The sequence below is a fragment of the Poecilia reticulata genome, chromosome 3, assembly GCF_904066995.2.
Source record: "Poecilia reticulata chromosome 3, P_reticulata-male-v2, whole genome shotgun sequence".
Classification (NCBI taxonomy): domain Eukaryota; kingdom Metazoa; phylum Chordata; class Actinopteri; order Cyprinodontiformes; family Poeciliidae; genus Poecilia; species Poecilia reticulata.
The window spans coordinates 21,657,854-21,673,781 of NC_088832.1; the positions used below are offsets into that span (position 1 = coordinate 21,657,854).

Below are 15,928 nucleotides of genomic sequence, written 5' to 3' on the forward strand. Positions count from 1 at the left end.
ATTTGAAGGTAAGAAAATGCTCCTAATGTCAAGTTAAATGTAAGGAATATTTTTATATAGTTATTTTTTGGTTGTTGGTTTCTTTGTTTCTTTATTCTGTTAGATTCCTTCATGTGGTAAAATACAATACTCTGTGCTCCTTCTACCATGATGTAATGGTGTTAATGGCTGATTACTTATTTGTTCAAACCCACAACATACAGTAATTAGAGGACACAAAAGATCAAACAAAAGAATACGTATTTAAATTTACATGACAATTAAAAACATACACTGATGGAACAAGCTGATGAAAATTCCCACAGCCAAAAGGGGGTCACCACACAAAAACAAATGACACATTCAGATATTTTCTAGAACAACTATTTATTTTATCGACAAGTTGTGTATTTTTGTGTTTTGCCTGTTTTAATTTGTTTTACTTCCTACATTTTTATTGAGAAAACATTTTATGTCTGAAATTAATATTTAGTAAGCAGTTGCTATAAATGCAAGTTACCACTTTGTTTTTAACTAAGTAAATGACGGATAAAGGCAAAAAATCTAAATACTAACACTAATATCATGTAATAATGTATCATTATTATCTGCCACATTCTTTATTCAATATAATCCAATTGGTAAAACTATTCAGGTTGAAACTATTTTTTTTATTTTATTTCAAGTTTCAAACATGTTATCATTCTTTTAATTAAAAACACAAATTCACGACAGAGTTCATTTAATTTATAGTGAATTCAGGCTAGATTCGTCAGCACAACACTGACGTATAGAAAACATACTTGGAAGATTCAAAAGGTCAAATGTGTGGGACAAAAATTCATCACTAATCTAAAAGGTCCAACGGGGTCATTTTAAAGGGCCTTTGATTGTAGCAGTTGAAGAAAGTAAAAGGTCAAATAGAGGTTTCTGCATACAGTGTTTTACAGCCAGGTTGTTTTCTCTTTATTCAAGCAAAAATAAATAAATAAATACAAACCCTGAATTTTTTCGTCCAGTGTTTTCTGTCTGTAGCCCACAAGACACTAAACAGTTGCCTTCTGAACAAACTAAATACTTAAAAGAAATGTTTTTTTTTTTTTTGGTTTAACGTTTACGTGTACGCCTAATTAGTTACAAATAACATCGTACTGTAAAATTGCAAAGGAGCTAGCCAAAAAAAGCAGTTGACGGACACAAGACTGTTCCTCTAATTAAATATGATAACTAGAGTTATTAACGACTCTGTGAGAAAATTAACATTAAACATGAGTTTCAAGCTGACAGACTTGTAACTTACAGGCATTTGTGGGTCAAAACAACATAAAGAAGACAAGCCAGTGTATCATGGATGTTTTCCCCTTTATGTTATGTGGACCAATTCTGCTGGAGACTAATAATAAGAAACATGATCAAAGAAAACAGCAGGGGCTTTTTGGTACCTTGACACAGTACTGATATTCACTGTCCTCATGATGGTATTTGCAATGAACATCCCTTGTACTCCAAAAACCATTTTTTTCTTTTTTACAATGCTACAATCAAACACTTCTTTTAGACAGGACATACACTGTCCTTCTTGTACTCATACAATTTTTTTACATTGGTTTTGCAATTTACTCAAATTAGTTTTACCCAGCAACTTACATAACGATCCAGTTCCTCCCAAAACATCCATGGTGCAGCCCCCCCATTTGCCTGCTATTAAATCTGTAACATTTTGAATGAATGTCTGATGAATGTGCTTGTATGTCTTCCTAATCTCACATTCCCTCCTCCAGTGGTTCAAAGGGATTTGGTTAAATGCCACGGTCCACAGAGGCGCCTGTGCTGAAATGCAAAGCAAAGCTTTTCAGTACACTTAGTGCTTCCATTTATAATGAGCACAGCTTCCTATTAAAAGCGCTCAATGACTATGTCTCTAGCCACTTGTCTCTTTTGTTTTTGGACACTAAAGATCCAAAATCTTGTCTGATCTGATCTGATTTTAGGCTTGATGCTAAACAATCAAGAACTCTTCTTAGAGGTGAACCCTTTGGTTTACATGTTTTAATATGAGTATTATATTAGTATTTACTCTCAGGCACAGAGATGTAATTTACTCAATGTTCTATGAACCACCAAAGAGTCAGAAGGGCGTTTTGAAAACTACTGGGAATTATATTTAAACATAGTAGGAAAGTTCTAAATAAAATAAGAATATAAAATAAATGTAAGCCACATTAAATAGCACTCCTAAAGTTAATACGCTTATTGTACAAAAAGTTAAGTGATTTCTGATGTCCTGCCCTTCATTAAGTATCACTGAGAGAACCTGACTTGTGATGTCAGTTTTCTGAAAGCGTAAGTCTAAGGAAAGATACAAGAAATATTTCAGTAGCACTAAACGTTTTAGAAAAGCACTGAGGAGTCCATTATTTGGAACCAGGAATCTACCTAGAAACTGAGCAATCATGGAAAGTAGGCTGTGATCAGAGAGGTGTGCAAGAAAACAACCGTCACTAAGGGTGATTCAAGAGTTCCCTTGTGGAGGTAGACTCATCAAGAAGGTTAATCTTAGCTAATGTTCTCCACCAATCAGCTCCTTGCATTACGGCGGCCAGAAACACACTTTAGAGACAGTCAGACTAGGAGAAGCAAAATCCTCTGGCCAGAGGTACAAGCATATCTGGACAGCATCCCAACTGGGATGAAAGGTGGTGGTGGTATAATGCTGTGGGGATGTTAATTATTTTTCTGTGAGCACAGCTGAATTCAATGAGCATCTTTAAGACTTCTTACCATATAGTGCTGAAAGCTCAGACTAAGGCAACGACTCATCTCATCAACACTCATCTCATCTAAGCACACAGCCAAGATGACTGTGTGCTTTGGTGTATGGATGTCCTCATGTGCCCCAGTCAGAGCCTTGACTCAAATCCAATGAAGTATTTCTAGAACAATTTTAAGTCTTAAAAACACCAAAGCTCAGGACTGTGAGAAACACGACAAGCCAGTGTTGATGCAAGGGTTAAGACGAGCTAACTGATACCATGACTGTTGAATGAAATATAGACGTCGCAACTGAATATTTTGTTGTCATTTATTCACCCACAAGTAGGAAGGCAATCAACCTAATTACACTGTCTTTTTTTTCTTTCTTTTTTTAAAATCATCTTCTTAAACAACCTACACAATCGGTGCTTGGGATCTGTTGCTGTGGTTTTCTGTGTGCTGCTGTGTGATTAACAACGGCTCTGTGCAGAGCAGCCTGCAATATAAGCGTGTCCCAGTAAATCAGCCAGCCTGCTGCCCTTTCTCAAGCAGCAGCAGAGCCAAGCCCTTCATCTGCCATCAGCTTCCGCCAAACAGCCGGAGAAACACAGGGAAACAAAAGAACGCAGAGGCTCAAAGGTACAGAGGGAGACATGGAGATAACCTGCTGCACAACGGCGATATTCCCTGATTGTACCAAACTTAATGCAAGGCAGATGGTACATGATGCTAATTAGAAGCCTTTCCTATCTTTACATCAATGTGAGATTGACCTGCTGCTTGCTTTGTGTACAGCAGTGAGGAGCATAAAATGTCCCCTGCTTTGACTTGTACAATCTGTCAGAAAGTAAAAAGACCATAGGAGTGACTTACAGCCAGATTAGACAACAAATGGTCTTAGTCTCGCTTAATGATTGCCGACACTAATATATTTTTCGTCAACCAAACAAAGTGGTTTCTTCCGTTTCCCTTTCTTGCTCTCAAGTGCTTTCACAGTTCTAAACAGAAGCTGCATCTTTTTATCCCCCAACCAAAACAAATGTATCCCACAATAAAATGACATATTTAGAAAACTGTTTTAGGCACACATCTTTTTTTCTTTTTTTGGGGTTTTTTTTTTTATTGAGAAAATCACGATTGGGTGTTTGTATTAACTTCTCAGCTTGACAAGTCTTCACTAAGACAAATGTTTGAGCCTCCAGTGGCTGAACCTGAACCTGTGGGGGAAAGGAAATCACACGCACAGAGAAGAATCGTCGCATACATCTCAAGACTCTCTAACAGGTTTACAATGGCATAATTAACTGCCATTAAGTCTACAGCTGCAATAAGGCAAGACCAGCAAAAACTAACATTAAAACATCTTCAGGCAGGTCACCAGAGAAACACTGAAATAGGATTTTTTTTTTCCTTTTTTTTTTTACTTCAACATAAATGTTCTTGGGAGCCTGAAAAAGAGCAGAAAAAAAGCAACAGCATTTCTCTTCGTAAACACAAGAGAAAGGCCAAGACGAGGCTTTAAAAGGAGAAAACCCACAGAGCATGTCACGAGCCAACTAGTGCATTTACAGTCAATTCACAAATAAAAGAAAAGGTAAAAAAGTGCAGTCTGATGAGAAAACAGTTTTCAGCCTTCTCTAAGGTCCATTTCAATGAGTCCCTGGGCAGGAAGTGATGACTTGCAGCAGCTTAGGGACGGCGTTTTGAATCGAGAGCTCTATGAGGTCAGTCCCCTGCAAACCTGTCAGCACTCATAAGTAACTGTGAGGTTCTGCTCTGACGTCAGAGGAGGGACAGCTTCCTCTCTGTTTCAACTCCTCCAACTATTACTGAGTCTCATTTAGCCAACTTTGAGTCTAGGACAAGTGTGCAAGCTGCAAATTAGTTTTAAGCGAGTATAATAGGGGAATTCTGTACATTGCATTGTTCTCTAAACAGTGGGGAAGGTAAAATGTGATTGTACCAAAATTGCTTTGACCTTAGAAAATTCTGATACAAGATTTTTCCAACTCTGTTGTGGTTCTCAGCACAAAACAAACAATGCGACGCAAACCAGGGTATGTATGTTTAGGTTGTGAAACTGTTGTTGTGTTTTTTGTGTGCTGAACAACGTAAAGAAGGTCTAATGGGTTTTGAAAGTGTACTATGTTGCAAAAAATATTGGGTCACCCCTCCAAATGATAAAATGTAGACATTCCAAGCACTTCAGTGACCACATGGGTATAAAATCAGTTGCCTACGTATGCAGACGGCTTCTACAAATATTTTTCGGTGAATGAATATTTTTCAGGGGCTCGGAGAAACCCACCTGGTTAATAAGTTTCATTGTGACATTTCCTTCCTACTAAATATTCCACAGTTAGTTGTTAGTGGATATTAAAACCAAAACACAAAGTGGTGGGCCACATTTAATCATAGATGGGATAATGAGGTGCATCCTGTCCAGAGGTTGCTACCTTTCTGTACAGTCAGTATCATCCAAACTCCACGTGGCCTTCTGATTAACTTGGGAACAAGGCACGGAAAACTTAATGAAATGGGTTTTTATGGCCGAGCACCCGCATCCAAGTCTCACGTCACTAAGTGCAATGCAAAGTGTCAGATGCAGTGGTGCAAAGCCTGCTGCCCCTGGACTCTCGAGCAGCAGCGGAGAAGTTGTTCTATGGAAAGATTAATCATGACTCTGCCTGGCAATCCAGAGTCTTGCTTTGGCAGTGGTAAGAAGCTTGCAACTTGCCTGACTGCAACAGAGTTAAGTCAAGTCAAGGTTACTTGAACAGCACATTTCAGCAACAAGTCAGCTCAAAGTGCTTCGCATGACAAAAACATATGAACCAAAGAACAAACTTTACATTTTGTCAATGCCATCATCAGAATCATCTAGAATAATCATCAAATATAATAATAAACAATCCAGCTCTCAACGAGAGAGAGGTCTTGGCCTTGAACTCGATTTTTCAGCTGTTTTGCAGTTTTCTGGAAGTTTGTTCCAGATTAGAGGAGCATGACAACTGAATGCTGCTTCTTCAAGTTTGACGCTGACTCTAGGCATGCAGAGTACACTCTGCATGCGTAGCATCGTATGTAGTGGTTGGTGCAGAGTAAATTGTAGTATGGGAGCTGAGCAAAGCCCTTTAGTGAAAAGAAGTCTTCATGCTGCTATATACCAACACAATTTGGACAATTTCGTAATCCTGATTTTGTGGAGGATAGTCTGCAGACTGGTCCTTTATTTTCAACATAGCTGTCCACCGGTACACAAAGCACAGTTCAGAAATACTTCAATGAGCAACTTTGTTGTGAAATATTTGACTGGTCTGCACAGACTCCTGATTTCAATCGAACATAACGCCTTTGGGATCAAGTGGAGTTAGTGCAGGTCTTCTCATCCAACATCAGTGCCTGACCTCACAAATACTGTCCTGGAAGAAGGGACAATAATTCCTATAAGCACACATCTAAACCTTGCTGATGCTCTTATTGTTGCCAAGAACAACCTCCAATTTAGAGAAATACTAACAACGGGCTGTCATTAAAGTCCATTAGTGATCCAAAACTACAATTCAGATATTCATTAATGTATCCATGCACCACTTGGACAGCATTTGTAATTTTGAATGTTTGTGAATAGTAAGCTTTGCTTTGCTGAACAGTTTTATTCTGTTCTTTCAGAGAGGCTCTTCAAGCTTTATCAGATTAGATGAGGCATGTGTAAGGTGCCACCTTCAAGTTTTTCCTCAGATGTCGGAAAAGGGTTATGTGTGTGCGCGAGTGTTTTATTATTATTATTATTGTTGTGGGGAGGGGTGTGCAATACCAGAAGGGTGGGAGGTTGGGGTCAGGGGTGAGTCTCTGCCTTAGGAAGAGGAGTACTTTTCTAGTTATACCCACTCACTGTGGTTTTTCACAGCCAGACTTACAAGTGCACATACACTGATATGAAGATCAGTAGGCAACTTATATTTAAGCACTCGTTGGTAATTATAGATCCATGAGGGACAAAAACCAACAACAAAAAAACCAAAATGAGTCAAAGTTTAATTCAAAATTTCAACTAATGGAAAGGTTTTTGTGTCTAGCATGATGGCCACTTTGTTTTTTTTTACAGTCCCAAAAATCTAAATGAACCTTATATATATATATATATATATATATATATATATATATATATATATATATATATATATATATATATGAAAAGGTCTTGTGCGGTACCATCACCAAATATTTAGCAGCTCAGGTGCTGCTGCACTTATGTTTAAGAATGGATGTGCTGACTGCAAAGAGGAAGACGAGAAAGCGATGGGAGGAAGAGGAAAAGGAGGAGGAGACTGTGCTACTGTAGCAGTGCATCACCGAGAGGTGAGACTACAGCCACGACACCACAGTTTGCAGCCCGGAAAAGGGTAAGAGCGCCACTGTTTGTTTAGCACCTGCAAAGGAGCATCTTGTCTTGCTCTCCTTTCAGTTGTGGATGCATGCAGAGACCTTCAGGGCCATCTGTGCTGAAGAGGCAGAAGGAATTGCACGAGCAAAGTGGAACGCTGCCAAATCAGTGCACTTGTAGAGAGGAACCGTCCTTCACAGGAAAAGACTTGCTCAAAACGTTGACGGAAGGAACGGCAGCGAAGTCGGCCCGACTTAGCTCAGCTGCCTCGCGTGCCCACTGAGACAAACAGACCCACAATGGGCCATGAGAATGTGTGTCATTAGTGCTGTCCCAGATGCTCTGAAAACAGACTGCCCTGTAAATGCACCGCATTCCCAGAATAACTCCCTGCAGCTCCTTACAAACAACGACACTGTTTAATAACCCCTGTAGTGGAAATGTAACTTAAATGGAAACTGTAACAGAAGTACAACGAGGCAGTAAAGTTGGACTGGGGGGGGAAAGGGATGAGGATGAAATGGCTATGAGTGCAGCTTGTCTACGTCTGTGCAGTGCAATCAGATCAGTGAGACAAAGAAGTTAAATGGCTGCAGGCGCAGGTGTAGGAGAGAGATAGCCAGAATCACCACAATCTGAAATACTGACATGTCAGGGTCCTTAAGGTTATTTTACCCGCCAATAGGTCAGTCAATGACAGCAATCAAGCGTATGTCAACAGCAGCATCTTAACCATCGAGATGGTTAAATGTCAGAAGTTTTTTTTGTTGTTTTTTTTTTTTTTACCCCTTCCTTTAAAAAAAAAAAAGATTTATCAAGCTATTCACCCAACCGCAGCTCCATCTGCACAGCCCAGGATTCATGCACCCTGCAGTGGATTACAAAACGCTGCCTGTGTAAAACAAAAGATCCATTTTCCACCCAGTGTGCTCTTTTTTTTTTTTCCTTTTTTTCCCTCCATTCTTGTTCACAGTAAATACCACATGCAGGGGCAGGCTTAACGCAGAAAGACGTTGGTGCAACAGATCAGCATGCGCCTCAGCGTGTTGGAGCGCATTTGCTCGGCGTTGAGCTTACCCTCTGCGGCCACAGCGCACCGGACAAGGAGTGACAGCAGAGCCAAAGACAGCAGGCGGTATGCGAGCATCCCCGCTGCTCCGGCTTGCAAACCGCTCCTCAAACACCTCCTCCCCCCGTCTCCTCCGGCTTCCCTCCTGCGCGGTGAGCATCCATCATAGGCGTCTGCCCCGCAGGCTCCCGGTACTTCGGGATGACCCGCCCGCCCATCACTCCTCACACCGGGAGCCATATCCAGTGGACAAGTTGCTGAAGTTTCGCTCGTAAATAATGCATTGGATCAATCCACGTGTGTGAACGGGGGGGGGGAAACACGGCCGTCACTGGGTCACGTCGTGTGTCCAGGGCTGGATAGAAGGACGAGGGGAAGTGGGGATACGCGACGTTGAAGGCAAATCAAGAAATGCGCCCTTATCGCTCCGCTGCGCTTGGTCCACCCATCATCGCCGTGTGGCGCAGAGTGGCGCTCTCACTTTGCCCAGAGGTTTGACATTTAGCCGCTGGAGGTGAAGTGGCTCGCTCAGACCCGCTCCTGATGGATGACGGTCACTGAGTTGCGTGCAGAGGACGTTCAGTCACCACCAAAGCGAGCACATTTCCACGGAGCTCGGCGAGTGGGTGGCTCATTTAGGTCTTCTACTCCTCTGGCCAGGCTGAAACAAAATAGCATCTGTATAGAAAGTCAAAGCTGACCTGTCTGCAGGGCGCCCTCTGCTGGCTGTGTGTGTGTGGATCAAACTGCCAATGCTTAGGTAATTCTTTTTGCATTACTGGCATCGTTCAGCTTTGGAAGTAAACCACACACACAAAAGCCACACTTCTGCTCAGAATGTAATTTCATAGTTTAGCCACTGTCAACCTCATCAGACTTGATGTTCGCACAACGAGAGAAGGCATTTACAGCCGTGGTTGTTGTACCGGTTTAACTCCACAAGATGGCGCCCTTGACTCACAAAAGAGACAAGTTGATGACATTTCTAATTCCCAGTTGAACAGAAACTTTTGGAATCAGTATTTTTGTACATTTTAACATTATAAATATTACTGCTGACACTTATAAAGTTGACCTTTATTTACAATTGTATGTGAACATATCATAAAACTTATTATTATTGTATAATATTCAAATTATCAACATGGATAGACACATAATAAACATTAATAGTCTTCTGATCTATTTAATTCCATAATTTCTAACATAATTTTTTTAAATAGCATAATATAAACACAACAAATATTACTAACTTTGTGTTTAAAAAGTAATTTATCTCAATAATATTAAAGTACAATAATATAAAAATTTATGCAAATAGTGACCAAAACATGATTTGAGTGTATTAAAACCTCCCAGAAATTAAATTAAATCCTAATTCAGTTTGATAAATGTGCTTTATAAACTGTATTTTCACTATTGAAAGTTAAGTACTAAATACACATCCATGCATATGTGTCTAAACTAAATGCACAAATAAGGATGTTTAGATAATTGCTCTGTCATACAAAAACAATTCAAAACTACAAGCAATTGAACAAACAAGAGAGCGTGGGCGATGGAGGAAGAGTCAGGACACAGAAAGGGCTGCATCAATAGATTTTTTTAATTCAAAGTGAATTTTAACAATAATACACCATAAAGTCTTATTTTGACACTCACCAAAAGAGTCACCTGGAAAACCCGCTTAATGTGACAAAGTAGAGAAGGCTTGGTCACACCTAAATCACTGAGAACTAGAGAGGAAACACTATCGCAAACTGTATAAGAGACATCACATCCATAGAGTTAGTTTTCCCAGTCCTCATACTGTAAATATTGCACAGTGCAATTGCTACATGGCAAACTAGTGTAGCACAAAATCAAAAATAAAATAAAACAATAAAATAAAAAAAAGCAAACAAAACATAAAAACAAAGCCACAAAAATTTTACAGGTATTAAAACAGTAACAGTTCAGATTTCATAATAAAGTCTAATTGAAGAGCGATCTAAACAGGTGATTCCATAACTTGCAGTGTGAATTAACTCTGAAATTGAGAGAGATGACCAGAAGACTGAAAAGAAGAACTTGAGAAAAGCAATCCTTGCTCAATCAAATCAAAGAGTTACATAGTAGCACATTTAGATCGATAAGAGACCCTGAAGTAAAAGTTCGAAAGGACAATAATGTCATTACCAAAATCAGTAATTTCAACAACTGGACATTTTACAGACAGCTGTGTTATCTGCTAAACGTGACCACAGTCCCCCAAAAATCCATGAACAAAGATTTCAGTCAATTAAAATAAAATGGAAACGATTGTAAAGATTTCTCTCCTCTTGCATCCATTGGGTTGTGTGACAAAATCCGGGAGAGTCGATGCAGGCGCGTTGCTGGTGAATAAGCTTCGAGGGAGTCAAAAACACAGATTACATTTCACATGCTTATTATTGGGGACCTATCTCAAGCGCTAATGTATCTAGTTCATGCCTCATCATCACAAGATTTCTTTCCCAAAGTGATATTTGAATGTGATCAGTAAAACAAACGGCTAAGAAAAAAAAAAAAAAAAAAAAACTCTAAAAACACAAAGATGCATCAGGGTCGTTGTTTGAGTGTAGAGAGCAGTTTCCATCTGGAGCACGAAATCAACAACCAGACAAAAACAAGAAACAAAAAAAAAACTTTAGCTTCTTTGATTTTAAAAGACCAGTGTTGTCAGCTGTGCTCTAGTTGCTCCAACTTAGCCTCAATCTGCATGACAGAAGACGAAAGTGAAGCGAAGTGTGCATGTGTTCATGCAAGGTAATGTAAAGCGTGGAGATTATCTAAGAACACTTTGTGGTGCAACGACCGCACAATGGAAAGTATTGCATCTGCTGTTCAGCCAGAGTGACTATCTGAAGATCACCATGCATCATATCATTCAAAGTCTTAACTGTGGGTTTTTTTTGTTGTTTTCTTTTATCAGCCTGTTGTCACCACAGAGGCTTTTTTTTTTCGTGGACTATCTGAGAGAGGAGCGGATCAGGAGTCAAATTCTCTGGCACGACTCTATGACAAAAAAAAGTCCTACTTTTTGAATTTGCTTCCCCTCGCTCTTTGGTAAAGCGGCCGCTAAAAGAGACTTCCTACATGATCGTGGAGTTGGATTCTTCTGCCTTCTTCGCTCGTTCGCTTTCCTGGATCTCAAGGCACATACACAGTGCTGCTTACACTGTCGCAGTTTCAGTAAAGGACACATAACAACGGCCACCGCCTCGCGCTGACAAAAACACTTTGATATGAGTCACTCATAAAGGGGAGAGCGATCTAAACGCAAGGCAGGTTAGAATATCCGACTGATACTCTTAAGCAGATAGAACATTGAACAGATACAAAAGGTTGCAGTAAGTACTTGTAATCATTTTTGACATAAAACAAGTTGCGAAAACTGTTTTGGAGCAAAAAGCATCGGGGGTGAATTCACGTTTCTTACTTTAATCGAACATTTCCAAGCCTCGCTAGCCGTAAGAGCTTTGCAACAAGTGTCTAATGTGAAAGGGGCACGTTGGATTCGTAGTTATTTTATTTTATTTTTTGGTGTTGTTTGTGTTCTGGTATCTCACAGTGCTCCCATAACTCAGAAAAAAAAAAAAGAGTACTGGTAAAACACGGTGTTTGTGCAATGAGAAAGTTAAATCAATCCTGCAAGCTACAGCTTCAGATGTGTACAAAACATCGATATGAAAACATACAAAACTTAAGTTACATCGATACATCATTTATATGCAGTGACGAGCCCGAGAGGTTAATAAGGATAAAATACTGATGCTGAAAAAACACGCACCCCGAGGAACAACAAATCCAACTAATGTTCATCATCAGCAAATACAGTAGTTACAGTGACACTCCGAAAATGAATGCAAACACAGAAATCAAAACCACTTCTATTTCAGATAATTAGGGACCTATACAAAACGCTAGGTTTAAACTCAGAGAGAAATCACCTAATTTCACAGCTAGAGAAGTGGCAATCATCATATAGCAGCTTATCTATGATACATTCAAGAAAGAAATGATACGACTTGTTAATTGCCCAATAAGCTAGACAAAACATCAGCTGTTTTTTCCTTTTTTTTTCTTTTTTTTTTTTTAAATATAACTTCTGTTTTTTTTTTTCTTTGAACAAAACCTCATTCTACAACTACAGTATAACTGAGGTCTATGCAAACAGAATAGCTACCTTGCTCAATATATGAATTACAGTCTTTGGTGCTGCACAAGCAACGTCATTTGAAAAACAAAAGACAGAAGTAAAGGAGGGGGGAAATAAAATAAAATACACACAACAAATTAAAACATTGGCTCCCAAAAAGAGAACACACCCATGTTAAAAGGCCTGGGTTGAGTAAAATTGAACTAAAAGACAACCTGCCTGCCATAATATCCACACCCTTAAAAGAATATGTTGTCTTTGGATTTAATGTCAGTATTCAGTCTCCCGTAGTCCATCAGTATGCCACGTCTTGACTAATCTATGCCCAATCTAAACCTCTCAGATTATGAAAACATCTCTCGTCCCCAATCCTTCTTCACATAACCCCCACAGATTTTTTTGTCAAATTTAATTCTGGTTTCCAATCTAAGCCAATCAGATTTTCTTTTCGTTAACAGTGAAGTAATTGTTTTTGTCGTTTAGGGTGCATGCCCACATTCACTATTGTGCTGAAAAACAAACTCTTCATCTTCACCTTTCTGGATGAACATTTTGGGATTTATTTTTTTTTTACCATTTATAGTTTCATCAACTTCGACACATCCGTTCTATTTAAGAAGAAACACTGCAGCCATCTTTCTTTCACTGTTGGTACAATGTTCTTTTGATCTCTTTGCTATGTTGAACATGGAATTTGGAGTCACAAAAGAAAAATGGAAATGTAGTTTCATCAGACTCTACTTGATTCTGTGGCAAGATATAGTAAAAATGCAGCCACTACTTTGAAAATTCCTGCAGCTCCTTTGGTGTTGTTTGTTAGTCTCTTGACAGACTCTCTGACCAGTTTCAGTTTCTTCTTTTAAGTAGTTTTGATAAAAACGTCAGTGTGTGTAAAGTCCTCATTGTCCTATTTATTCTCCGCCCAACAGTAAACACCTCCACTATGGTGAAATTTGTCTTGCCAGTTAAAAATCCTTTCCAGGTAACGTCTCTGCAAATTAGGGCTTCACTTAATGGATGCAAGTGACCAAACAAACAAAAGGTCAAATCCCACAAAGCAGCTGAATTTCATTTCTGGTTTGTCCGACTCACTTGGGTAAACTTAGAAAGACTGAAAATGACTGACAAGGTGCTTCAACAAAGTGAATAAAGTGAATCAATTAGAGATATGCAATCAAGTTACAAGAGTTTTTTTTTTTTAGCTTTCACATACTCTTATTTTTGCACATCGCAAAATCTGCCATTTGAACAGGGGTGTGTGCATTTTTTGAGGACCACTCTAAATGAATAAAGAAAACAAGAACACAGCACTTCATATATATATATATATATATATATATATATATATATATATATATATATATATATATATTCTCCCTGACGGAATGTATAAAATAAGTAGCTGACACTCATAAGCATTACGCCTTTAACAAATGGTGTCAATGTAAAGGGGAAAAGTTAACTTTGTCACACATGCATAAACAAGAGAATTGCACACAATTACCTCACACCTTAACAAGCATCTGTACTAAATATTCTAACTCTATAATATATGTCATATATGTGTGTATATCAAATACTGCATGGTTTGCTCAGGCTAAGAATATTCCATACCGTAAAACGAATTTGCATTTCTTTTCTTTTTTTTTTTTTTTAAATCTTACCTAATCAAAGCCATGCCCGTCACACTTCTACACATCTAAAAACAAAGTGAAAACACTCCAAATAAAATTAGAAAGACAAAAAAAAAAAAAGCAAAGAAATATATAACCGACGACTATTTAGATTGTATTGCCGTTTTTAAACAGTACAAATACTGTTAGTAGTAAGAGTTTCACTAAATAGAAAGTGATTATCAAATGTTAAGCAATATCCAGTACTTGCACTTTGTACACTAGTTCATTCGGAAACAGAGAGGTAAAAAAAAAAAAATCAAAAATCAAACGTGTTTAAGGAAACAGCAGGCATTCGCAACAGCAAAGCATGCCGTTCTTCTTGAGAGAACAGAAAAAAGGAACTCACTACACACTGAAATATACAAAGACTCCGAAAAATAAGCACCGCTGTCCGCGATACATCACATCCATGCAGGCTATGCATGGAACATATACACGTGTGCATATATATACTCACACATAGGATGCATCGACTGATTGGAATTTCAAGTGCTGCAGTCCAGTACATTAATATTCATGTATATAGTCATATATAAGTAGTAACATTAACAACCTCAAATATGTAAGGCACTATGGCTGGGGGACAGTTATACAATGCAGCGAGTCTTGTGACACAAACAATAAGAGCAACGTCTATGCATCTTTCCGTTTACATTTTTGCTCATGCAAGACCACATGCAGCGTGATGAACAACCCTATTTAAATCGGATAACTGACTTGACATTGCGAACATCAAAAGACACCGAAAAGGTACAAATACTTCAAACGCAGTACAACATACACCGTGGACAACATGTGCATCTGTCGATCTAGAGCTAGAGACTGGGATGGCTTTACAAATACGGATGTGTCTTGCACACATAAGAAGGCAATGTAGAAAAATAGCTGGGACCGGGGTTTTTTTTCTAACTATTCAACAACACCCCAATTATTCATCTGTCTTGAGGAGTATTCGTAGAAGATCCAATGCAAAGATATATCAAATGTGCAAAACACATTAAGTGTGAGTTTAACTACTCATTCATTCCATCATTCAATCATTCATACATTATTTCCTTCTTAATTTTTGCCAGATCATCTCCACCGTTGGAACTCTTTTTTTTTCTTTTTCTTTCTTTTTTTAAAGCTTAAAAGTTCAATTACAACCGAGTCGACATGATTCAAAAAATAGCTTGTTTTCTCTGTGGTTGTGCCATGGTTTTGTTTTGTTTCTTTTTATTATTAGAAATGAAAACCATGTTGTTTGTGGTTTAGGATGGGATGCTGCCCTGCTTAGCCCCCAGGTGGTAGGAAAGGTACCAGAGCCATGCTCAGATGTAGGGGTACTGGTTTAGTTTGGTGGGGCTGAGGGGGAAACTGCCATAAGCAGGTGAGGCGATGTAAGAGTGCGGGGGGAACAGGGGCTTGAACTGGCTCTGTGGATGCAAGGTGGGGGAGGGGAGCAGCCGGGGGTTGATACCCACTGCCACTTGGTGCACAATGCCTGCCGGGTGGGATATGCCATAGGTGGGCTGGAGGACGGGGCGGGAGGCGCCAGGGGAAGCCAGCAGGTGGGCCACGGGGGCCGCTGTAACCAGAGGGCCAGACGGAGGGTACGACAACAGGGTAGGCTGAGAATGCGGGTGGCCCCCAAGGTGGGGGTGGGGGCCTGTTGTGTGGTTTGGACTGCTGTGGGAAAGCGTGAAGGTGTGCCCATGCATGGTGGGAGGGATGTACGCCTGTGGTCGCCGGTTGGCAAAGTTCCCGTTCCATTCTTGGTGGCATGAAGTGAAATGCTGGACCTGAGGGAGAGAAGAACACATCTGTGGTGTAGTGCATATAGTCTTGGCTTCTTTTTTTATTATTCATGCAGGCGACACTTGCTAGCCGAGAAGTGATGGTAT

At 39.4% G+C, this 15,928-nt stretch overlaps 2 protein-coding genes across 5 annotated transcripts in view; both read right to left on the reverse strand.

Annotated features, from left to right (window-relative positions):
- Nucleotides 1–8,843, reverse strand: part of kiaa1549lb (KIAA1549-like b) — a 62,678-nt gene extending 53,835 nt beyond the window's left edge. For both annotated transcript variants that reach the window (XM_081605225.1, XM_008405887.3), the window contains exon 1: nucleotides 8,198–8,843. In XM_081605225.1, the coding sequence (XP_081461351.1) occupies nucleotides 8,198–8,429 (232 nt within the window). In that variant the 5' untranslated portion in view covers nucleotides 8,430–8,843. The remainder of the gene's footprint in view (nucleotides 1–8,197) is intronic.
- Nucleotides 8,844–9,777: 934 nt separating this feature from the next.
- The window catches only part of hipk3b (homeodomain interacting protein kinase 3b), a 42,073-nt gene continuing 35,922 nt past the window's right edge, over nucleotides 9,778–15,928 (reverse strand). For all 3 annotated transcript variants that reach the window (XM_008405886.3, XM_081605226.1, XM_081605227.1), the window contains exon 16: nucleotides 9,778–15,826. In XM_008405886.3, the coding sequence (XP_008404108.1) occupies nucleotides 15,356–15,826 (471 nt within the window). In that variant the 3' untranslated portion in view covers nucleotides 9,778–15,355. The remainder of the gene's footprint in view (nucleotides 15,827–15,928) is intronic.